Here is a 24,720-nt window from a genome sequence, read left to right on the forward strand (position 1 = left end):
TTGCAGAGGACATAATTTCCCAACGAAGCATTACAACGCTGTGCACACATAGAAAGGAAGCAAATGGATAGTCTATTCGAATTTTTACCAATCCAGGTGTTCTCTCAGTTCACTCGATATGTGTACGCGATGATTAGTAGGACTTTCGCCCTCCATCACGTTGTTCTTATCTCCATTTGGTGAATAAAAGATATGCCTTTTTTTTTTTTTTTCAAACTGTGTGTTTACCCACCCTACATCACCCCGCAAAAACACAATGCTCTTTAATAAATACAAAAAAAAATTTACAAACACCAAACGGAGGTACTGCGACGCGCCCGGAATTGATTTCCAAAAGAGCAGAAAAATATTCAACCTGTTTGCAGACGAGGAATCGTTAAGAAATCTGATTTTAAAAAATTATTTTAAGATCATTTTAGAAAAAGTTTTTGAGAATTTCCAGAAAAAGAACTACATCTTCGAAGTGTTTATCCATGTGGACATTCTAAAATTGTGATGCCTGCATGAATAAGCGCAAAGAGGGGGGGGGCGGAGGAGAGACACCATGTGATTGGATCGATGTGGCGCCTTTACGCATGGTTCTCTCGCGCACGTTTATCGTTATTTCTCCTCGTTCCCTGTCCCTCCTCCATAATCGCCCTTTCCCCCCTTCTTAAATGCAGAGTAGACTCCACGAACTATGCGAGTTGCTACATCACGAAGAACTTTGTCGCGTTTACCAACGCGTTTAACGAGATTTCATACTCCCTGTTGTCCCAATTTGAGGAGCGTTTTAAGGTGCGGCTGTGGGGAGCACTTCCATTGTCTGCGTGTTGTTCAGCGTCCGCTCGAAGGGGCACTCCCCATTGAGTGGCTTACCCCCGGGACTTCTTCACTAATATGCTCATGCGTTGTGTCCATGCGTTGTGTCCACCCGTTCTTCCCGCCAACACACACACAAACACTCACATAAACACTCACAGAGAGAAAACCCCGAAGACGACATGGTGGAATATCTGAACATTATCATAAGCTGCAAATTTATTTTCTTCACGCTTATTCCGATAAACACCCCCATAAAAGTAAAAAAAAAAAATTTGGAGGGGGGGAGAGAATCCAGAAAGCGCTGTCATCATCGGATAGATGCATTTTGTGCACGTACAAAAATATGTGATGATTTTTGTTCACCTTCAAAATGTGCAGACCGATTGTATCCTTAATCTATCGAATGTGAACAACTTGGGGAGCCATTTTTATCAAGTGATTGAACTGATTAATGCAACACTGATGAGCAAAGATAAGAAGAGCTTTTTGTATAAAAAGCTGTACATGAGAGTATGCGAGTGCTCCAAGAAGTACTTGCCGCATCAGAATATAATTGTGAAAATGAATAAGCTTGGGAAAATGGACGAGTAAGCACTCTTTCGGAGAGGACGCCTCAAGGGGGCAAAAGGGAGAGACAGACAGAGCGATGTGAAGAGAGGAGCACATAGAACTACGGACACACCACCCCAACAAGCGCAGAAGTGCGCTACCATAGTGGAGACACTCTCATGGAGATATTCCAACTTTTCACAGCAACAAGACAGATAAAGAAATGTGCGCGTTGTGCTTCACGAAGCAGTACGAGGAAATGACCCAGAAGAGGCAGTTCAAAAATTTTTACCTCTTGAAGTTTTCTTTCACCCGGGTGATGGATGAATACAGCAGCAGGGGTTATGCCGCGCAGATGTGATGAGAAGATGGGGCGCTTCTATTTGTCGCTTTGACCTTGCTCGAATGTTCATTCATCCCACACTATGCACTTCGCAAACATACACCCGTATGCTCATTTAGCATTTCCTTTTTCTCTTCTTTTTTTTCTTTTTTTTTACCAAGACGAAAGCACAACGTTTGAAGTTTTATACCAAGATGTAGCGGAAAAGAATGAGACGTTTGAAATTGGGATGAAATACAATTTGATAGTTGTATCAATACCTAACCAGGTTACGTTTCCATTTTTAGACTCCTGGATTGTGCTATGTGATTTTATTTGTCTTTTATGAGTGCATATCACAAGGGAGTTTCCATTCGCTCATTGAGCGTTCATGTTCTGTATGCTAATTTACCATTTTCCTTTCCTTTTCTTTTTTTTTTTTTATCTCCCTCACGACAGCCAAATAAGAACAGCATTAAGGGGGCGCGCGTCGGGAACCTTTGGCTCTTGAATTATAGGAAGGATGTAATTTGCGAAAAAGGGGAGAAAAGGCACCTCAATATTTCATTTTGCAGCTGCGCAAATTGGAAGCCTCTACGTTGGAGGCTGCGCATCTTCTACTCCTCACACATTGGTCATCTTCCCCTTGGGGGTCTTTCCCAAGAAAACGAAAAAGCTCGAATGCAGCTCGCTGTCGGCGCCAGAAGACACAAACCTGATGTTGTCTACCGAAAGGTTCAACTGTTTGCTGCAAACCCCAAATTTAGAAGGTGCATTACTTTTACATCTCCTTTATGCGAAATGGTGTATGTGTGTGGGGGGTCATATGCTACAATGTGAAGCTTGCACAGTGTACACATGCTTCCTCTCATTTGGGATATTTCCCGCGTCTTCTTCTTCTTCCTCCTCCTCTTTCCCTTTGCATACGCTGCAGATATGAACAAAATCATAAGCGATATCCTGAAGCTGCCGCCCAACAATTCCTGTTTGAGCAAAATTTGCAGAACGACGAAGTTAACCCTAATTTTGATTAGCATATGCAGCAATGTGCTGAGGTACGCCAAGTTGGACACGTTTGCGCACGACTTGTACAACAAGCTGCACACGAACAAGTGGGTAGGTGGGGATGCCTCGCGGCATGCCCTAACGGGTAAGTGGAGAGAAATGAAGTAGTTAAATGGGCAGAGGGAGGAGTTGTTAAATGAGCAGACGGAGGAGTTGTTAAATGAGCAGATAGTTACGTGGGAAACCATGTAGACTGGTTAACGAACGAGACTGTCATGTGGAGGGTGAAGCTCGGGAGAGGGACGCCGCTGTGGAGGACCCCCCATCTGCGCAGTGAATTGTGTGTAAACATGCTCTGTATACTATGCACACTGTATACAAATGTGCAACCCTTTGGTTGCTTCCCCTTCGCGCAGGAGTCAGAGCCCCGCACTGCTTCTTCATTTGTGTAGATGAAGTAATAATGGTGGACTTGGTTAAATTTTGCAATTATTTCTGTAACATTAGGATTCTGCACGTGAAGGCAGACTCCTTCAATATCTTGTTTACGCAAAAGTACGATATCCTCGTGATCAACATAAATAATTTGAACAGTCTCCAAATTAATGTGTTGGTAGAATTAATGAAGAACGGTGTGTACAGGTGCAAGAAGGCGCTCTTCCCGGTGTCCACCACGTTTTGGGTCTACGCGGTGAAGTCCTACATACGGAGTGAGCAGGTGGGACAGGGCCGACCGCAGCGCTACATGGGGATGCTCACGCGTATGCACATATTTGTGTGCACATTTATACCCATTTGTGGCCATGCGACGACAAACCGAATCACCCCCGCTTGCAGGAATTCAACACCTATATTAAGGGGAACCTCCTGGCACGATTCGATTTCTTATTCGAACTGAGCTTTGATGGTGAGGACGACATCATCGAAGAGGTCCTAAGAAGCACGGATGAAGCTGGAAAGGAAAATTGCAACTTCTACTTCGAGCTGAATAAGAACTACTCCTATTTGAAGAAAAGCCATTTGAACCATTTTGAATTCAAGGGGATGTGCAGTGTGACCAAGTCCATCATCCAGAAGTACTTCAGCATGGCTGCCGACTTGTCAACCTTGACTGTGTAAGGGGAAACGAATGGAGCTTCCTCCTTTTCTTGCTTTTTTGCTTTTCTTGCTTTTCTTGCTTTCTTGCTTTTCTTGCTTTTCTTGCTTTTCCTCCTTTTCCGCCTTTTCTTCCTTTTCCTCCTTTTCCTCCTTCCCCTCCTTCTCCCGTTTATTCTATTTCACCATATTTTACCTATTTGCGAGATTAACTTGTATAGCGTTAAGATGGCTCCCATTAAATCTCTCTACCTTTATGCTTCACCTTGTGCAGGCACCACATAGGCATATGCGAGTTGCTATGCATTAGTGCGTCTCTCCTGTTTAAGAAGAAGGAATGCCTCATTGAGCATGTCGTTTTGGGACTGTTTTTATACGACAAATTTGTATCTTCTACAAAAAATAAGTTAACCCAATTTGACAAAAACATACTGGACAGCGTGATGAATTCGCGGGATGAGGAGAGCTGCTCCTTTCAAAAATTAATGAATTATTTTTCCTCCTATTTGGGTGCAACGATGAGTATGCAGTAAGAAATGGAGAGCTGCTAAAGCTGATGGAGAAGAACGCACAGGAAAATATCTACACGCAAGTATATGTATGCACTTAAGTACTACGCCAGTTTGTTCACCCCCGACTAGCAGATCGCATTGCACCCAATTGTGATGCAGACTAACGTTAAGGAGAAATGTGAACAAAATTCATTTCGCGTGGGAAGCACCCCCTGTTGCGTCCTCTTAAATTTGTTTATCGCTATCCTGAAGGAAAAAAATAATTTCCCCTTGATACGAGTGCGCCATGTCTGCGCATTTGGAGGTGGTGTTTTACAAAGGTAGCCTTGTGGTTTTTCCCATTTTGCCGATTTTACCAATTTACTTTAATTAACTTTTTTTTTTCCCATTTGGGGCATAAATAGGGCGTATTATCTACGCACCAATATGTATGAGCATAGACCTGCCAATATGTATGTGCATGGACCTGCCCCGCCAGGCAGAGTCGCTTATCTTTTGCGCCATTTTTCGCAACCTTTGGTGAAACTTTTTTTTTCCCATTTTTGATAAATTATTTAAAAAGCGTTGCCGAAGAAAAAGCAATGGAACGAAATGCAGCGTGTATCCACGATAAAGTTCACGGCCGCTGAATTACGACGAATGCTTCGTAAAAAGGTGAAGAAGGAGTGGCTGAAAACGTTGCACAAATGTGTGTAGCTACGCAGACGCATATGCACATGATACGTACGCGACGTGGTAAATATGCACACAAGCATATATTATGTATACGACTTGGCAACAGGGGTGGAGCAGAGCGTAAAAAAAAAATATATAATAAAATAGGAAAGTAAGAAAGTACGAAAATAGGAAAATAAAAAAATAAAAAAGTAAAAAAATGGATGAAAATACCCCAGTGTGTGTTCTTACGTGCCTGTAAGCTTGACGGGCGAAGTGCACAACAATGTGTGCCCTTTGGAACTGTGTAAAAATAGGATGATTCAAAAATAAGCACTCCCCACATGCGTGTTTTTATATGTTGGGGGGGAATGGGGAGTGGTACCCTCGTCCTTCTCTGCGCATTTGTGGTCATGCTGTGCATATGTATTCACTCGTAAAAAAAAAAAAAAGGAACATGCGACTGGGTGGCTTGGCTACCGGGCAATTTGGCAACTTTGCAGCAACTGAATGGGAAGAATCTCCCTCCTCATCAATTCTAATTTGTCTGCACTTCCCCCATTACATCAACTTCTGCAATTCGTCGTAAAAAACGAGCACAAGAGCTCCTCCAGCTCCTCTAATGACATTAGCCCAAGCACCCTTAAAGAATCCACCAAGCCCCTCATTCTTTAGTATTTTAAACCAACAGTCGATGGTACTTTTGTATTGAATTTCTTCCTTTGCCTTTCTTCCAGACATCATCATCATTCTCCTTCGAACAGTATCGAAGGGGTAGGAAATGAGCCCGGCTAGTATGGTGACTGACTGTGCGACTGCCCATTTTAAGACGATATTCGTATTTTTGTCATTATTAAATAGGAGAGCTTTGGCACTGTCGTATAATCCGAAATACGAACCTCGATACACAATGATACCTGTGACGGAAACACCGAAACCACTGTAGAGAGACAACAAACCGGTTTGTTTATATATTTTTGTTAAGCAATCAAATAATCCTGTGAACTGCCTGTCCTTCCCTTTGCCGATATCCGATGCCAATCTTGTTCTTGCAAAATCTAGAGGGTATACAATTAACAGAGAAATAGCACCTGCTGTTGCACCAGATAAAATATTGACACAAAAAAATTTGGTAAAATCTGTGTTCTGGTCATATTTGGGAAAGATATTTTTAAAATAATCTTTGAAGGCAAAATTGAAAGCTTGGGTTGGGAAGTAACGAATAATGTTAGCTGTGTTTCCTCTCCAAAAGGACATGACTCCTTGTTCTTGAGACACTCTCTTAAAGCAGTTGATTAACCCTGAATATCTTTCCACTTGTCCTGATTTGATTTCTGGTATGGAGTCCTGCGTCTGGATAAGCATTTTTACTCTTTCTATTGGCGCAACTACTGTTTTGGAAATGGCCGCTGAGACACCTCCCATGAGGAAGTCGGCCGCGAAGTTGGTTTTGAAGTCTCCACTCATTTTGGCGAACGGAATTTGCAAATTGTGTGTGTAGGAGGGTGGGGTAGCGATTCAACGGGAAATGTATGAACCGGTTTATTTTTTCGTACTCGGGGTGATAATCGAGTGATCGTTACTTTACAAAACTGCGTGGAGATTTATATATATGCACACACAGGCAGCACAAGAGGACACGTACTTAATCCTGAATTGGGTCAACGGTACGAAGGCGTAACAGGTAGATGGGGTAGAAGAACTACTGGTGATTTGATACAAATGCAAAGTGGTATTAAAATGGATATGCTAACGACACATGTTGAGGGTACACTCTTTTGTTAAAGCAACGTTTTGGGTATTCCCTTCTCTTTTCATATTATTTCACAGAAGAAAGGGGTACGAAGCGTCATACATGGAAGTGTAATAATGTGGGTGCTTTTCTGTGCGAAGTGACCTTTAAAGGACGCTTGCTCGCTTACTCAAAAGGGCAGCAAATTAATAAACGCATACACATAAACATAAACATACGCACAAAAATAAACGTAAACATAAACACAAAAACATATATGTATATTTGCGTGACAGGTGTATGCACAGAGTAGGAGGCAGGCCCAACAAAATACGCTGCACACGTAGGCGTGTTTGACCTGCTAATTTAAGGTAACTTTAATTCCGAGAAACGCTGGAGAAAGCATGAAATGAAAAAAAAAATTATATACGCAAATAACAAAAGGAGAAGGGGGGGCACAATACGCATGAAAAATATACACAATATATATATGTTCTTCAAATTACAAAGAATCCTTTGACGACAATAAAATGCATTACGAGATTAAGCATTTTCCAATAACGTGAGAAAAAAAAAAAAGTTTTACTGTTGGATTGCGTAAATTACTAGAAATGTTGCTTGATAAGGATGTAAAATATATATACGTATGCGATAATGTAATATGTAGTTGTTACATGTGCCAAGCAGTTTTATATATGCTTCATATGTTTGCGCGTATCCGCGTTGGGGATTTTACTCCTATGGTGGACTATAAAACTCTTGTGATACTTCTCCTTCTTTTTTATATTTTCATTTTTGTAATTATTTTCGAATGCGCGTTGGTACTATATTAAAAGTGAAGTTTTGTAAATTTGTTTTTCTTGCAGTTTGTTTTCTTAGCTATGCGTAAAATATGCGCGACGTTTATCAGTTTGTTTGTTTATTTGTTTTCCTCTTTATTTTCGCTTTGCTTTGCTTTGATTTGCTACCTCACTTTCACATTATATATTTTTTTAACTTTTTTTAAAACTGGGATATGCATTTTGGTTTTCACATATCTAGTGTTCCTTCATGTCATACCGTTACCAGCTACAGCATATAATTAATTTTTTTTTTTAACGTCGCAATGTTTTGGTACCTGTTCCTTGTACGACTTATGGGTCAGTTAAAACTTGGTTAACTTGATTGCACCACCGCGCGATTACACGATTACGCGATTGCGCGGTTCCTTGATTTATTGCTTTATTTTATTTTTTCCCTGGTATATACAAAGAAAATGCATATCATTATGCACTTGTGGAGGGTGCCAGTCGCGTTCGTTAGCCATTGTGCACGCAGGGACGTAAATGCATGTAGTACGTTCGTATGTACGTTCGTATGTATGTTTGTATGTACGTATCTTTTGTGGAGGGGAGGGAAGCTACTCGTGCGAACAGCCCCCACACGTGGGGAGGAAAACCCTTTTGAGCAACGTTTTGCTGACCGACCCTTGAGCTCAGGAAATTTATCCCTTCGCAGTTCATGAGGCGACAAGATTGCCTTCACTTCACTTTTGCTTCTTTTTTAGTGCGTTTTTTGCAGGCGCGCTTTTTATTGCGTGCCGGTGTAGGGCCTCCCAGGCTCAGCGTGGCACGCGCGAATATGCATACGTAGGTACACCAGTAGGTGCATCAGTAGGTGCATCAGTAGGTGCATCAGTAGGTACATCAGTAGGTACATCCGCAAGTACATATACTTGACACATAAAAAAATGAGTGCAGGTAGTACATACCTCGTCGCGAATCCATTAACGGTATGCTTAAATTGGGCGGTGCGCAAATTTGGAGAAAAAAAAAATAACTGTAAAAAATAATAAGTGTAGAGAGAGGCACTTCTCCCCCCTATTGGTGACCCAAATTGGTACTCTTTAGATCGTTTAGAATATGTTTCGCTTTATTATTCCGTGGAGGAGTACCATGCCGCTTATGGCTATATCAGTGGAAATGTGCAGTTTTGGTTAGCCAAGTTTTGCATCGCCCATGTTAACCCCACATTCTGTATATTCCCATTTGAAGTGCCCTTGCGGGTTTGTACTTGTTAGGGGATTCCTTCCCATGGGTAGTAATCCCCTTTTTAAAAGGGGGCAAAAAAAAGAAAAAAAGAAAAAAAGTGTATCCCTTGAGTATGATTCATGATAATGTTTGGTAACACATGAGTGCGTGAACATACGTGGTAGAATACAACACCACGGTCGTGCACACATGCATATCTTGTACGGCACATCGTCGGATAAAACCGCGAAGTGTCCTTTTTGCTATTCGGATGTGTAGTAACGGGGGGAAATGAACCAAATGACACCGAAAAGGTGTAGAGAAAAAGGTAATTTTCGTTGCGGAAAAAAAAAAGTGAACAATTTGATGGGTCGGGCTTAATTATGCTTGTGCCGAGTTCAGCATGCAAGCAGGAAGGCAGTCGATCAGTTGGTGAATCGGCCAACTGGCGAATCGGCCAGCTGACGAATCGGCCAATTGGGGAATTCTCCAATATGCAAACGGATGTGCGCTCATTGATGGCCCAGTTGGGGACGCAACATGAACAGCGCGACCCCCCAAGCAGTCGCAACCCAATGCGCGCATTTAAAATTTAACCAAAGGGGTTATCAGTATATGTACCTCATGAACGTAAAGATGCTTAATTGTGGTGGGAGGTGTCCTAATTGGTCTTCAGATAAAAGGGGTTGACTTGCTCGCTGCTACGCCACCGCCGCCCATTTCTGCAGTTTTACAGAAACGGCTTTAACACATACGGAATGTGCAGCGAATTAATGAACATATTTTTTTTCAATTTTATAATTATGCTATCATTCCTGTGGAGGAAAAACGAATCGGCGTAACTGCAGCGTTCGTTTTGGCTCCAATAATTAACAAAATGTTCGTCCTTTTTTTTTGCGAAAAATTTGTAAATAAAAAAATCTTCATAACATATTTTGATTACATTAAAAAGAGTTTCTTCCAAGTCGGGGAAGTGTTCCCTCATCTCGTTGAAAATTTGGATCGTCCTCCCATTATTTTTTCCCGCTTCATTTGAATATTTGCTTGAGTTAAAAATCGTGGTGTACTTGTGTACTCTTTGAGTATCCAACCGTTTGGCGCAAAATTGCCGATCGAACGAATGGATGTTATTTTTTACGAAGTAACTGAGGCCATCATTCTGTAATTTGATGTATATAAAGTTGAACAGTACGTCCAATTTACGTGTGTGTATCTGTTTTCCCTGGAGTTTGGCGAGTTTGTTTTTTTCATCCTGCGTTGTTAAGCAGTCCCCCTTTTTAAAAAGCAAGCGTTTGTTCTCATACATATCTGACAGTAGCAAAAAAAGAAAAACTTCCAATTCGGCACTCCCGAAATTTGTGTTGAAACAAAAATTATTATGATTATCACTGTTGATGAAATATGGGGCAAAGCTGTTGTTCCATTTGGGGGAGGTTACCTTCGGTGTTGTATCAAATTGGTTGCTTTTGTTTAGTCGTGTATGCCCCTCCTCAGGTGCTGCACACAAAATATCCACAAACGTTCTTTCGCAGAAGAGGAAGAAGGTCTCATTTAACATCAACACAGGAGTTACAACTGTGTGTAATGCGATGGCGAGTTTTTCCTCTACATTTAGAATATTTTCATTACGCCGCAGTAAGTAAGCCAGTTTGGTCAAAATGGGAATCTCTTTTTGTAGAGTCTTGGAAGTAAAATTTGACAAAATATAAAAAGAGTAAAAAAACGTGTGCGCATCTTTTATTTTGGAAAGGACTTTCTCCATGATGCTGTTAAAAAAAAATATATTAATTTCATAATTTTGACTTTTTAAAAAGTATAGAAAGGGGAGAAGTAATTTCATATCCATTGACTGAAAATTGTTAAGCACGTCTATACACAAATCTTGCAGCACATTGTTGGTAAAAATTATGTTAAAGTAAGAGGCGGAATAGAAAATCGAAATTAAATTTATGTAATTATATTTTTGTAATTTGATTTGTACTTTTAAATATAACGATTGTAGGAAGTTCAATATTTCGATATGATGCGCCGAATTTTTTTGGTCATATCTGCATAGGGATGCGAAAATATCCGTAACGTCCTTCTCGTTATAGTGATTTTTATCGAATAATATTTTCAAAGTGGTCAGTATTTTTTTAAATAATTTTTGATCAAGTATATTTAAATTTATTAAGCAGTCCAACATGATGCAGCAGCTGTATACATTCATAACTGGCAGGCTAGCACTCAACTCGTGCTTTATATAGTCGTATACATTGTAATAATTTTTTATTTTTAATTTGTTTATGTTGTACACAAGGAAGCAGAAGTCTTTCTTTTTTAGTTTAACGGGCGGGTGATTCTTCTCCGCTACGTATGTGTAATCTTTGTTTGTAAAATGTTCAAGGAGGGTTTGTCTTCTTTTTAGCATCCAGAAATGGTCGCCATGTAGCGGTGTGCACGCTGTTACAAGGTGGTGAGTACCTTCGTCCGTGTCATTGCTGCTATTCGAGAGGGCACATCGAGGTGTGTTCACCAATGAGTCTTCAAAATGGTCGAGGCGATCGGCACAGTTGATGTTTTCCCCACTTAACACAGACCCCTTTATTTTGGTCCTTTTTTCATTCTTCAAATTTAAATTTATAACCACGGCGAGGATCATTTCTTTGCAGATCGTTTCGTCCTTCATACTGTCCCTTTGTAGTACATTCATTAGCATGTTTAATGAACCTACATCCAGGGTGTGCACAACACGCAGTTGGAGAAAATTCTGGTGCAGCCCATTTGGCGGACTTAGTAACACCTTTTTCACTTTGCGTAACACATTTGTATGTATACTTCCTCGCACCCGTTTGTAGCTATACATAAAGAGAATTAGATGGTCATAATTTATTTTGTTGAAAAATAAAAAATAAAGAAAAAGTTTGTACATAATTTGTTTTAATTCTTCTACATTTTGCAAGTTCTCTATGTTGTTCAGCTTAGAATATGTGTTGCATACTAGGGTTAGGTCTAAACCATTCAAATGATTTTTCCCGTTCCTAAAAAGGGGGCCAATATTTTGATCATCGTTTTTGCAAATTAGCGTATTCCATGTGGGTTTTTCCTTTTGTTTGTTCAAAGATGTGAATTCATTCGCGTAATCGTCGGCTTGAATTTTAGTTCCCCCTTTGTGGTATATCAAATTGGTGACCGGCTGAAAAATTGTGTGCCTCGATTCATCGTACGAGTGGTAATTTTCTTGTGCGAGGGGGTCACTTGCTCTTTGCTGCATCGCCTTTCTTCTTCGAGAAAGAGAAAGGAATTTTTTCTGGCATTTTAAGACAAATATGAACTTCTGAGTAAATTCGTTTAAAAAGGTCAAGCTGGTATATTTGTACGAATTGGCAATACTGTAGAAGGTGAGAATTATCTGCTTCAAGTTCATGTTGAAAATGAAATTTACATTATCTGTGCTGGCTATACGTCTCCAAAAGCTGTTGTCGTGCATTTTTTTTTTACTCAACAGGTGAATTACTATGGAAAAATCGTCATTGTTAATTTGCTTCAATTTCAGAAGGTGCACAAATTGGTCACAGAATTTGTATATGCTGCACAGATCATCTTTTCTGCAGGACTTTCTTATCTGTCTAACTAGTTCGGACTGCCCCGGGGCGTTCGTGCTTGGGGCGTGGCTTGCGCCTTTCGGGGGTGTGCTACTTCCCGAGAAATTCTCCCCTGCGCTGCTTCCGACCCATTTCTCCACTGCGCTGCTTCCGACCCATTTCTCCACTGCGCTGCTTTCGATCCATTTCTCCACTGCGCTGCTTTCGACGCATTTCTTTATTGAGGTGCCTCCCGCATTCGTGCACTCATTCCATGTGGCCGTTCCATGCGCCCTAATTTTTAGCCTTCTGGGGGTCAGCAACTGCTTTGCCACATGTACAATTCTGCATTTTTGTAAAAGCTTCATCTAACCAAATATGGTAGTAGAGTGTTGGGTGTTCGCGCAGTGTGGACCATCTTTCTCGGTATGTTTTGATGGTACACGGGGTGGGGTTGCCTCGAGGACGGGGTCCTACTTCCAAATGGTGGTTCGTGTGCAAAGGTATGCACGTAAGTGTGCTTATACTATACCGAAGATACTGGGGGAGAAAACCTACATTTGATTTATTCCTTGCGGATTTTTTTTTTTTCTCCTCTAGTGAAGTTGTTCCCCTTTTGTGCTCCCTTTTGCGATATCGAACTGGGGCATTTTTCTCGGCCTTCCTTCGCCACTTAAAAGGTATCCTTTTTATTACATTTTTTTCTGCGTGGCAGTTGTAAAAAATAGAAATGTACAAACTGGCAAGTAGGAGGATCAGTTTAAATTTCTGCTTTCATTTTGCACGTTATGCCTTTGCTGGTTACTTTGAATGCCCCCATTTTTCTTACTTCTGCAAATGCTCCCTTTCGAATTGTCGTTTTTTTCGGATGTCACATGATGGGCATATTTTACCTATGCGTTCGTTGGTAGGCGGCGCACATAAAAAAAAAAAAAAAAAAAATTGCAATACCGCTGCAGATCGGAATGTGAAGAAATTATATGCAGAAAAAACAAACATCACTTTTTTATTTTCCCATTTTTAATGCGTCCAAAAATTTTTGTTCATACGGTGGAGATAAACAACGACTTTCTCCTTTGTTTTTAAAAAATGAATGAATAAAAAGTTAAATTAATATGCAGGAAGTTGCTTCATATTGTGGCATAGTAATGCATTCCTTTTTTTTCACATTTTTTTTTTTCATTTTATGCATTTATTTTACGCCTTCGTCAGCTCATCGTTAACAATGAGGCGCAAAATATGAGTAAGCAATTTTTTTATTTGTGAAGACGTTTGACGACAATTAAGTATTCCAATTTCACCGCGCATGTGTAAATGTGTACGGAGGGATGTGCATAGAAATGCATAAACTTGCGTGGTATGCATGAGTATGCATAGAGGCGCATATATCGGCGTAAATCGGCGTAAACTGCAGTCGCCAACAAATTGCCGCCATGCACTTGTTACACATACACAAAATAACACATGAATGGTTAAGACATTTCCATTTTGTTTTACCCCCCTTCCCTTGTTGCCATTTTATATGATGGAAGAAGTATTTTGTTTTTTCGTCTTTTTTTTATAAACTGGAGAAGTAGAATTTGGGGAAATTTCATGCAACTTCGAAAATCGCGCAGAGTACACCGCGCCCGTCGTGTGCAGCGAATGAGTCGGCCAGGCGTATATCTGCGTGAACGCGCACGTGCACAGGTGGGTACATCGCATCGCTGAGTATACATGCGCGAGAAAATATGCGTGAGCGAGCAAATACATATGGGCGAGAAATTACGCGTGAGCGAGCAAATACATATGCATGAGCAGATATACGCACTTCTGCGTTTGCCTATATGTGCGCGTGCCCATTTGTGAATGTCGCGAGGAGGAAAAACAGGAGAAAAAACGGCGCCAGGGAAAGGCGCACGCGGCACATGTAGTGACGCTGCTGCTGAGTATTTTCCACATTGCTTCACCCAAATTGATAGCGCCATACGTGCGTGCATACATATATACATATATATATGTACATATATATATATATATATATGTATATATATATATGTATGCGCGTGTTTTTTTTTTCCCCCTTGGCGGTAGTTGTACACTACAGTTAGCGAACGCGGCATTTCTACATAGTTTGTAAAATAGTAGAAGCATTTTTTTTTGTAGCGTTATAAAAGCAAATCTACCAAGGGGGGATTCGTTTTTCCTGCATAGGATTCAAAACTGACAAAGAAGGGGAATTTGAAGTTTTGCCTTTTCACACATAAGTGAATACACATATATATGTGTGTATATATTTGCACTTGTGTGTAGCATGTATTTATGTATTTTGGAAGACCCGTCGGAAAATACAGTATGCGCGTTTGGGCGCCCGTTCTTGATACGCATTTTCCACTGTGTTTTGTGATGGTGAGTGTACATGTAGTTGCATATGCCTAAGAGTTTCATCCTCCTTTGTCTCCCCCTCTTCTGCCACCTTTTAATTACCTCATCATTTCGCCAAGTAACCATTTAAGGGTTTACCTACTTGGTTATTTCTTTACGCCTTTTTTTTTTTTTTTCTTTTTTTTGTTAACCCCCGTTCGTGCGATTCTGCTTCTTTTTCCACTCTGCTTCTCCACATACCCTTTTTCAATATTCGCATGTGTACTTCCGTGTGTTTGGTATTTACCCCCCGTTGCTGCGATTCTCGTGGCCGGTTTTGCTAGGTGCCTGTCCCTCCGAGCCACCGGAATGTGTTTTACCCTGCTGCCTTTTTAATGCATACGTGTGTTTAAGTGCGAATGCATCAGTTTGCTTGCCGAGTTGTGCCTCTTCAGCTCCTTTACTCGCCATTTGTAAAACCACTGCATATGTCCGTATGCCATGTGCATGTATGTTTATTCCTACCAGTGTTTGTAAGCAGTTTGGCGTAATCATATTTGGTTCCCCTCGACCATTCGAAGGTTCAGAGTGTAGAGAGTTGCGTAAGGGCACTTCTACACTTAAGTTGACATAAAGGAGGAATTGGGAGCTGCGTTTTTGAGCGAGGGGGATTCACTCGAGCAGATGCGTAGATACGTATTTTCGTATGTATGCACGTATAGCTGTGTCTAGGCATATACGCAGTGTGACGCGGATAAAGATCCCCTACCCCCACTAGAGATCCACTCCCCCGTCGAACAAAATGGATAAGCTAGTGCCAATAGTAAACAAGTTGCAAAACGTGCTGTCTTCGTTCATTAGCAGCGAGACGCTTAGCCTGCCGCACATCGCGGTAGTGGGTGCGCAGTCAGTAGGGAAGACGTCCCTGCTGGAATCGCTAGTTGGGTTAAGTTTTATGCCAAAGGGTGAAGATATTGTAACGAGGACCCCTATCATTATACAGTTAACAAATTCAAAGTCGGAAGAATGCTACTGTACGTTAACCTATACCGACTATGAAAATAACCGAGTGGAAAAACATGTAGACGATTTTTCCATTTTGAATGATATGCTCATAGATGTGACGGAAGAAATTACTGGAGGGAATAAGTGCATTAAGGAAACACCAATAATTATAGAAATACACAAAAGTGACGTTCTAGATTTAACCCTAATTGATTTGCCAGGGTTAACAAAGGTACCCGTAGGAAATCAGCCACAAAATGTAGAGGAACAAATTGTGAATTTGGTAAATAAATATATAAAAAATCCCAACTGCATCATTTTAGCCGTGTCCTGTGCTAACATCGACTTAGCCAATTCGGACAGTTTGAAAATGGCTAGAAGTGTGGACCCGAAACATGAAAGAACCATAGGAGTTATCACAAAATGCGACATGGTGGAGAAACCCGAGATATGGAAGAAGATGATTAGCGGTTCATTGTACCCACTAAAAAAAGGGTTCGTGGCAGTTGTCTGTAGGAGTCAGAAAGACGTGGAGGATGACACCACCATTGAAGATTCGTTGAGGAAGGAGGAAGAATATTTTAATCAGTGTCTAGATCTTTCGAATCAAATGGAATGCATTATGGAATGTGGAATTAAGAATCTAGCGAAAAAATTAAATAATATCCTTATTGAACATATTAAAAATACCGTCCCTTTTTTAAAACCTAAAATAGATGCCTTGAAAAGCATAGAAGAGGAGAAGTTACTAGAATTAGGAGAACCTATGGATAATATGAACCGGTCTGAGTATTTAGCAGTCCTGGTGAACTACATCACCAAATTTTCTCAGCAATATCAAGACATAATAGATGGAAAAGTGTTTTATAAGGACCGAGTGGATGAGCTAAAGGGAGGAGCAAGGATACATTACATTTTTAATGACTGGTATATAAAATCTTTAAATGATTTTTCCCCATTAGAATTGTTAACAGATGAAGAGATTCGAATAGCTATTCGTAATTCTAGCGGACCAAGAGGTGCCCTTTTTGTCCCAGAAAGCGCATTCGAAACGTTGATAAAAAAATTAATAAACTGTTTGAAGGAACCCTCCTTACGTTGCGCAGATCAGGTGTATGAAGAACTCATAAAAATTGTGGACAACTGCAGAATAGCAGATATGGAGAGATTTACCAATTTGAAGAGTGCAATAAATGAGCAGGTTAAAATATTGTTAAAAGATTGCCTACAGCCAACAAAAGAAATGATAAAAAATTTGATGTTAATTGAGCTATCCTACATTAACACGAGTCACCCCGATTTCCTCAATGAACAGTTTATGAGGAATGTCTACGATAAGGACAACGATTACATGGAGGACTTGGACCACGCGGTGCACATGCAGAGCAACAGCAATAAGCTCCCGCACTCGAAAAGGGACTTCCAGGAGGGATACCCCCCCACGAGTGCCGGCAGCAACAACAACTGCATGAACAGCTCCACCGTTCTGCACCCGCACCAGCATCAACAGCATCAGCAGCATCAACAGCATCAGCAGCATCAACAGCATCAGCAGCATCAACAGCATCAGCAGCATCACCACACACCGCTTCACCACACACCGCTTCACCACACGCCACATCACCACCCGCCGCACCACCATCCGGCGTATAAGGAAGACGCCAAGCCGTGGAAAGGCAAAGACGATATGCGTCCCTTCAAAAATAAAGAAGGAACAAAAATTACGAACATCCACAACAGCAGAGAAAACGTCTTCGTTCTGCCAGTCATTCCTGAAAAAATAATTCCAGAATACTCCTCCTCCTCCAAGGAAATAATAGAAATCGATCTGATCAAATCTTTAATTAACAACTACTTTAACATTGTTCGAAAGCACATAGCCGATGCAGTTCCGAAAGCCATCATGCACTTCATGGTTAATACATCCAGGAAGACTATGCAGAAGGTGCTCATTTCCAATTTGCATAATAGCGAACTTTTTAATTTATTTAATGAATGCTCTTCCATAAAGGTGAAACGGAACAACTGCAAGAAGAATTTGGAATCCCTAAACCAGGCGATCAAGATGTTGGCGGAGATTAGGAATCAGGAGCTTTAGGGTTAACCTGGACCGCATCCCCTCGGGGTGGAAAAAATGGAAATACGTGGTCGAGGGTACGTTTGGGCTTGCGGTCCTAACTGCTTGCAGATTTTTATGCCTACTTTTATGTATCGCAATGCGGACGTGCATTTGTAAGAAAGCGAGAGAATGGATCGGAGACCACGAATGGAAAGCATCACCGTTCGTCTTCTATTTGGCCGTCATCTGTGGGTCATTTGGTTTCCATTCAGCCTCCATTTGGCTGTCATTCGTGGGTCATTTGGCCTCCATTTGCCCACCATTCACCGGCCATTTTTGTGTATCCCATCGCACAGCCCCACCGTACACATTTGTGAGCACCTGCAGAGTATGCACATGCACGAGCACAACTTCGTAAGTGGTATGCAAATAAGATGTTCTTTTTGACGCTATACAAAACTGCATACTTGTGCGTTCGTGCATACGAACTCAGAGTGCTCGCTTGTACAGCGCGTTCACTGCGCATATGTGCGCGCTGTGCTTTATTTTTAAGCCTTAATGTGAAAATGTTTGTGGCATGGCACGCCGCGGGAAAATGAGTACATGCATCTGCATATGCTTTGTGTGGACGCACATGTATTGGTACCCCCCCGAACGTGCAATGCGCTGTGTGTGAATTATGTGCTAACTGCCTTTTATCCCAATTTGAAACATGTATTATGTTCCACCCTCCACTTAACCCTTTGTTTTGATACCCGCACAACTATTTTTTTTTTTTTGATACGCATAGGAAGAAAAAAACAATTAAAAAATTGCTCATTTTTTTTTTTTTTTAAATTTAGTGAAATTGTTTGCGGACATTTCTGTTCGAAGCGGTTGCTATGTATGTGTCAGGGTAAGGAGAGGCACGCACTGTTCATGTTTGTTCGTTAGCTTCTTCGCATACTTGTTCGTTAGCTTCTTCGCATATTTGTTCATTCGCTTCTTCGCATATTTGTTCATTCACTTCTTCGCATATTTGTTGATTTTTTTTTTACTTTTTTCTCTGCCATTTTTCAAGGGGCCCATTTTGAGTAAAACAGCTTTAACATTTTACCCGCAAGAAGCGCAAAAAGGGAGGGGAATAATTTTTAACGCAGTTAAACTGACGCTAAAAAAAATAAAAAATAAAGAGAAAAAAAAAAAGGACAAAACAATTTGTCAGTTAAAAATATACGTGTCACATAATTTTAAAGGTAACGAAAAACTGACGAAACATGTCCCAACTTTATTTGTTCAACGGAATGATGGATATTTATTTAAAAAATTTTTCTACACAAATTGGATCATTAAGCAATTTTGCCTCTTCCTTAAGAGTCATTTTTTAGGGTTTCTTTTTTACCACATCGCATTTTGCGCAGTTCTTTGCGTTCCGAATAGTTGGCATTTGCTCGAGGGGTTAGCACAACTTTGATGTTCTTCAAACGTTGGTAATTTTGACATTGTTTTGTTTTAAGTGCGGACGAATTTTAATTTGGGGTTTATCCGATTTAAATTTCGTGCAGTAGGGAAAACGGCGTTCGTTCCTTCGTATCCCCATTTCGAAAAAGGACGAAATGCAATCGTGGGAATATAGTTCAAAACAGCAGGTTTCCAATTAAGATGAAGAATTAAACGATTCTAACGATGGAGGATTCGGGTGATCACAGCAGCACGAATTCTCACAAGAGGGGGGTTCATAAAAGATCAGACATTTTAAATGAGGATTACTATGCCAGAAGTGAGAAAAGGCGCAAGCTAAAGGCTGCCAAGAAGATGTAAGTGTGAGAGTATTTGCATCGTCGGATTGGTGTGCCCATTTGTGGGGCCCTTGGCGTTTTTGCTTATGTTCGGGTGCTAATTTGGTGCCCGTGTGTGTGGGTGTATTATGATGCAGTAGGAACTTCCTCTCATGAGTGCACACATGTTCGCGACATTTTGAATGTCTGCGCGAAGTGCGCCTCGTTTTGTGCTAAGTCCCGTCCATCTGTTTTAACAAAGACGCGGTTGAACACGTGGCATACTCGTGCATATTTCAAGCTGTTATTTTAAGTGGACGTTTGGGGGAAGTTCCCCGGTAAAGTCGCTCAGTACAGCTTGCCGCGTTCACCGTTCACTTGTCTTTTTTCACTCAACCTTACTGTACACATATCGGCCATTGCCCTTTTTCCCCATCTTGCAGGGGCGAAGAAGGGGAGTTCCCCCAAAACGTGAAGAGCAAACTGAAGGAGTACTACGAAATGCGCTTCGACAAAAGAGTGATAAACCTGCCATTCAGCACAGACTCAATAAACATCCAACAGAGGGGGTTTCATGATTACAGTAAAGACATGAAATTAAAAAAAAATCACATGAACAAGCCATTGTGGATATGCTCAGACGGTTTTATATACTTAGAAATGTTTAACAGTTGTAGTAAGCAGGCATCGGATTTTCTCATAACGATTGCGGAACCGATCTGTAGACCAGAATTAATTCACGAATTTCAGCTAACTATTTTTTCTTTATATGCAGCCATATCCGTGGGGGTTACCCTCGATGAGTTGTTAGTAAACTTGGACAAATTTTCGAAAAACTTTTTGCCAAACGAGTTAGTACATAACATTACCAAAAGTGCCGAATCGTTTGGGAAGGCAAAATTAGTACTTAGAGAAAACAAGTACTACATTGAAGCTACAAATAAATCAGAGTTGGATTATCTATTAAAAAATAGCATAATAAAAAATGCAAGGTTGTATTCAAGTGACAATAACAGTGACCATAAAATTAAGAATATGTTTACGCGGAACAATAATTTTCAGGAGAGTAAAACTGGTCAAGGTGCAGCTGATAGTAGTGCACCTAATATTGGTGCAGCTAATAATCAGAGCAATTTTTTAAGCGAAGCTGGCAGCGATAGGAAGCCGAAGGATACCTACGTGACGTACGAGGCGCCCGTCTTGGACACTGCTCAGCTGGGTTATAAGAATTTGCATATAGTTAGGCGGAGTTTCACCGCCACTTCGTTTGTTCCACCCTTGGGCAATATATTTTGCCGTGTTTCAGCTGAATAGCTATATCGTGTGGGGGAAAAGCCCCCCGAATAAGGCATATCTTTACACTTTGCACCACAAACCCCTATAAATGGCACCCTTTTTTTTTACAGGCTTCAAAATAAGCGAAAGCGAAAAGCAGCTAATGCTACAGGAGAAAAAGAATGCGAATGAAAATTTAAACGAGAATTCAGCAACGTCAGCTGAGGTTTATTCATTTGAAGTGAACTGCGATAAAATAGAAGAGGTAAAACAGGAGGCATTGCAAACAATGCAGAGGCCTCTACTAATGGAATACGATTTTAGGAGAGATAAAAAGAACCCCAATTTAATTTGCTCGTTAAAAAGTCATGTGCAGATTAGGTACTACCAAGAAAAGGCTTTGAGAAAAATGTTCAGCAATGGGAGGAGTAGGTCGGGCATTATAGTTCTTCCCTGTGGTGTGGGTAAAACGTTGACAGGAATTACAGCTGCTAGTACTATTAAGAAGTCGTCCCTCTTTTTAACCACATCAGCGGTAGCTGTGGAGCAATGGAAAAAGCAGTTCGAAGATTTCACAAATATACATCCAAGGCATATAAGAATTTTGACTTCGGATTATAAATTCGATTTGTGGCCAATTAACGAAGCAGGGGTGTTAATTTCGACATACACCATGTTGGCATACTCAGGAAAAAGGAGTGAACAAAGTTTGAAGATTGTAAATGACATAAGGAGAAGAGAGTGGGGATTACTCGTTTTTGACGAGGTGCAGTTTGCCCCAGCACCATCATTTAGAAGAATAAACGATATAGTAAAATCGCATTGTAAGCTGGGTCTAACAGCAACCCTGGTAAGGGAAGATTTGCTGATCAGGGATTTACAGTGGATTATTGGGCCCAAGTTGTACGAAGCTAATTGGGTTGAACTGCAAAACAAAGGGTTCTTGGCGAAAGCCTTGTGCAAAGAAATATGGTGTAGTATGCCCAGCTCGTTTTATAAATACTATTTGAAGTCAAACAGCTTTATTAAGAGAAGACTCTACACTTGCAACCCCAGAAAGCTAATGATGTGTGAATATTTAATAAAATATCACGAACAGAATAATGACAAAATTATCGTTTTTAGTGACAACATATTTGCCCTTTTGCACATCGCGAAAACTTTAAACAAGCCATTTATATATGGGAAGCTTTCTCCTATTGAAAGAATAGCAATCATCAACAAGTTTAAAAATGACTCCAACATTAATACTATTTTGTTGAGTAAAGTTGGAGATAACGCAATCGACATTCCTATTGCAAATGTGGTTATTCAAATATCTTTCAATTTTGCGTCGAGAAGACAGGAGGCTCAAAGATTAGGAAGAATTATTAGGCCAAAAAATAAAGCTAATGAGAAAAAAAACATTAACGACCCGGACTCCTTCTTTTACAGCCTGGTTAGTAAAGACACCATAGAAATGTGCTACTCTGATAAGAGGCAGAGGTTTCTCATCAACCAGGGCTATGCCTACAACGTCCTTAGTGACAACATTGTCGATTTTAATAAATTAAATTTGGTATACAAAAATAAAAAAATTCAGGAAAACTTGTTAAAGTGTATTTTGGCAAGTACGGACGATGGTAATAATGACGAAGATGACGACCTATTTGAGGATCCCAGTTATAAAAAAGATACTCCAAAAATGGGAAGTAAAACAAACATAGTTTATTCGCATGGCAAAAAGGATGACGCGCTGAAGAAGGTGGACAGTGGAGGTTTGCTAAAATTGTCTGCCAACATGGATGTAACCTTTAGTGACAAAAAAAAAACCTCTCAGAAGAAGTTCGCTGATAAGCACATTCTTTTTAGGAAGTTTCTAAATCAGAACAGGTAGTTCCGCTCGAGGGCACGGGTGTGGGGGGTATTTCCCCGTCGGGCATTTTTTCCATCCAAGAAAAGGGAGTACATGTGTGCATGTATATGCCCAGCCACGCGTCGCTGTGTGTAATTTACACGGACAGAGGAGGAAGAAGAAGAGGAAGAAGAGGAAGAAGAAGAAGAAGAAGAAGAAGAAGAAGATGAAGATGAAGAACGAATGGGTATTATTTGCCAGAGGGGGGAGGGGGAAGCGGCCTTGTGAATGTAAGTCACGCACATTGCATGCTTATTCGGCGTAATTGGAGACAAACGCAGAATCGTCTTAGCAGCTTTGCGTCCGCGGCATGTCCATATTCACAAATCTGTGAGGTGTGTCGCCACAGAAATGGACTAATGAAATGGTATACATGTACGCATGGTATGGTAAGATGCGTGTTCTCAACACCGCCACCCGGAGGTACTTTTGACTCTTTCAAGGGCAAGAATAGTAAATTATTTGTAAACGCAAAAACCACAGAGTGATCCTCATGTAGGACAATCTCGTTTTATTTACCTTTTGCTTTTCTCTTTCTGGACTTGCACGAGGCTACTGTATATATTTTGTTTCCCCTTTTTTTTAAACTCACCGAATTGCGTTATTTGGGCGTGTTTGTGCATTTGTGAATGTGTCTGTATGAACATGATACAAACATGGTGCTATCCGCATATGTGTTCATAATTAAAAGTGATCAAATTGGAAAAAAAAAAAAATTTCATCTTTGCTCATATTACTTTTTTTGTTCCAACCATTCGAAAAAAGTAGAACCCAAGTGCTGGCTGTGCGCAGTTGGTATGAACTACATGGGACACGCCGCAAAAATGTATCTTTGGATTTTCTTTATTCGCGGGGGTGCCGTAACTGTTTTACTATGCAACTGAGGTATGGTGTCATTTCACCACTTTTTTTTTTACTCTCACGCATTTACATTTGCGTTTGCATTTGCATCGCCTTTCTTTATTTTCATTGGGAATTAACAGCCATGTTATAAGGAATCCCACGTCGTGTGCCACACCATCATGAGGGGGGAGGGGATACTCTATACGAACACGTGCATAGTTGAAGTCCTCCCCATGCCCACATGTGTTCATTCGAATGATATTGCCATTCCGAAGTTATGTTACCTATGCGTTGCACAGATGATCCCATGTCGTTTTACGATTTTAACCCGAAATATGGGTAAAGGGAACAAATTTTTGGAAAAAAAGGAAAGAACATGCAAACTGTTTTATAAAGTTCGTACAATTAACCAGTTGTGATTGAATGCCATTTTTTGCACTTGTTCTGATTTTAAGCAGAAGCTGAAAAAAAGTTATGACGCGGCCTCACAGGTGAGAGAAAATATTGCATACATTTTTGCACAAAAAAAAAAAAAGAAGTATTATACAATTAGTATATACTGTATCGCCAAAATTGTTGGAGAGCTTTTGCTAGCACTTCTGCCCCCGGCATTCATATGAACGTATACGCATATGTATAGCAAAATGTTGATGGCGTGAAAAAAACAAGTGGTTAATTAAAATTTACTATTCGACGTTTTCCCTTTCGATAGAGCAACTTTTTTTTTTTTTTACCATTAAAGAGGGACAAAAAAGGAACAAAGCAGTATATGAAAGAAAAAGGAATCCCCCCAAAAAGGAAAAATAGCGAAAAAACGAAATTATAGAAAAGCTTACAAAATTTTAAAACAGAATAAGGAAGAGAAAAAAAAAAAAAAAAAAAAATTTAAGTGTACCCTTTGGCATAATAGCTACATTTTTTACAATTAAAAAAAAGAGATAAAGGAAAATGAGTTCCAACTATAGTGATGTTGTGCTCCTGGTTCAGTTTTCAAGGAAAATAGAAAGTAGAACATTCGTTGAATACAATTCGTTGAAGTTGGCCCTAAATGGTTAGTAGCCGCAGAATAGATAGGCTTGTAAAGGCGCAGTTATAAAAACAAATGAACGAACAACACATGGGATTAACACGCTTTAACAATTCCACGTCGATTGCGCTGTTAATCTATGTGTGTAGCAGTTTAGTTAGGCATTTATGCAGATATCCATGACTGCATCAGTGTGCGTCTGCTCTAGCAATTATAAAAAGTTTCGCACGAATGCTGTGTTTATACAAATGGGCATATATGTACACTTTTTT

At 40.4% G+C, this 24,720-nt stretch overlaps 7 protein-coding genes across 7 annotated transcripts in view; 5 read left to right on the forward strand and 2 right to left on the reverse strand.

Moving 5' to 3' along the window:
* Nucleotides 1-86: 86 nt before the first annotated feature.
* Nucleotides 87-1,395, forward strand: PCYB_063080 (hypothetical protein; the record flags this gene model as incomplete). The annotated part of the gene is made up of 4 exons (XM_004221475.1): nt 87-492; nt 663-777; nt 963-1,061; nt 1,183-1,395. The coding sequence occupies exons 1-4, from the start codon at nt 257-259 to the stop codon at nt 1,393-1,395; spliced, it is 663 nt and encodes a 220-aa protein (XP_004221523.1). The 5' UTR covers nt 87-256.
* Nucleotides 1,396-1,576: 181 nt separating this feature from the next.
* PCYB_063090 (hypothetical protein) lies at nt 1,577-4,308 on the forward strand (the record flags this gene model as incomplete). Its single annotated transcript, XM_004221476.1, has 8 exons — nt 1,577-1,694; nt 1,858-1,964; nt 2,135-2,200; nt 2,340-2,445; nt 2,610-2,825; nt 3,097-3,398; nt 3,518-3,795; nt 4,050-4,308. The coding sequence occupies 8 exons, from the start codon at nt 1,577-1,579 to the stop codon at nt 4,306-4,308; spliced, it is 1,452 nt and encodes a 483-aa protein (XP_004221524.1).
* Nucleotides 4,309-5,502: 1,194 nt separating this feature from the next.
* On the reverse strand, nt 5,503-6,408 carry PCYB_063100 (ADP/ATP transporter on adenylate translocase; the record flags this gene model as incomplete). Its single annotated transcript, XM_004221477.1, has 1 exon — nt 5,503-6,408. One exon carries the CDS (start codon nt 6,406-6,408, stop codon nt 5,503-5,505), a length of 906 nt encoding a protein of 301 aa, XP_004221525.1.
* Nucleotides 6,409-9,412: 3,004 nt separating this feature from the next.
* Nucleotides 9,413-12,481, reverse strand: PCYB_063110 (hypothetical protein; the record flags this gene model as incomplete). The annotated part of the gene is made up of 1 exon (XM_004221478.1): nt 9,413-12,481. A coding segment is annotated over one exon (3,069 nt), but the record flags the coding sequence as incomplete, so codon positions are not given.
* Nucleotides 12,482-15,390: 2,909 nt separating this feature from the next.
* PCYB_063120 (dynamin protein) lies at nt 15,391-17,691 on the forward strand (the record flags this gene model as incomplete). Its single annotated transcript, XM_004221479.1, has 2 exons — nt 15,391-17,076; nt 17,248-17,691. The coding sequence occupies 2 exons, from the start codon at nt 15,391-15,393 to the stop codon at nt 17,689-17,691; spliced, it is 2,130 nt and encodes a 709-aa protein (XP_004221527.1).
* A 1,626-nt stretch (nt 17,692-19,317) lies between these two features.
* Nucleotides 19,318-23,066, forward strand: PCYB_063130 (DNA repair helicase; the record flags this gene model as incomplete). The annotated part of the gene is made up of 4 exons (XM_004221480.1): nt 19,318-19,448; nt 19,853-20,628; nt 20,816-22,242; nt 23,022-23,066. The coding sequence occupies 4 exons, from the start codon at nt 19,318-19,320 to the stop codon at nt 23,064-23,066; spliced, it is 2,379 nt and encodes a 792-aa protein (XP_004221528.1).
* A 1,047-nt stretch (nt 23,067-24,113) lies between these two features.
* The window catches only part of PCYB_063140 (enhancer of rudimentary domain containing protein), a 1,409-nt gene continuing 802 nt past the window's right edge, over nt 24,114-24,720 (forward strand). The window contains exon 1 of the mRNA XM_004221481.1: nt 24,114-24,472. Coding sequence (XP_004221529.1) covers nt 24,370-24,472 — 103 coding nt within the window. The 5' untranslated portion in view covers nt 24,114-24,369. The remainder of the gene's footprint in view (nt 24,473-24,720) is intronic.

This window comes from Plasmodium cynomolgi, chromosome 6 (genome assembly GCF_000321355.1).
Source record: "Plasmodium cynomolgi strain B DNA, chromosome 6, whole genome shotgun sequence".
Taxonomy (NCBI): Eukaryota; Apicomplexa; class Aconoidasida; order Haemosporida; family Plasmodiidae; genus Plasmodium; species Plasmodium cynomolgi.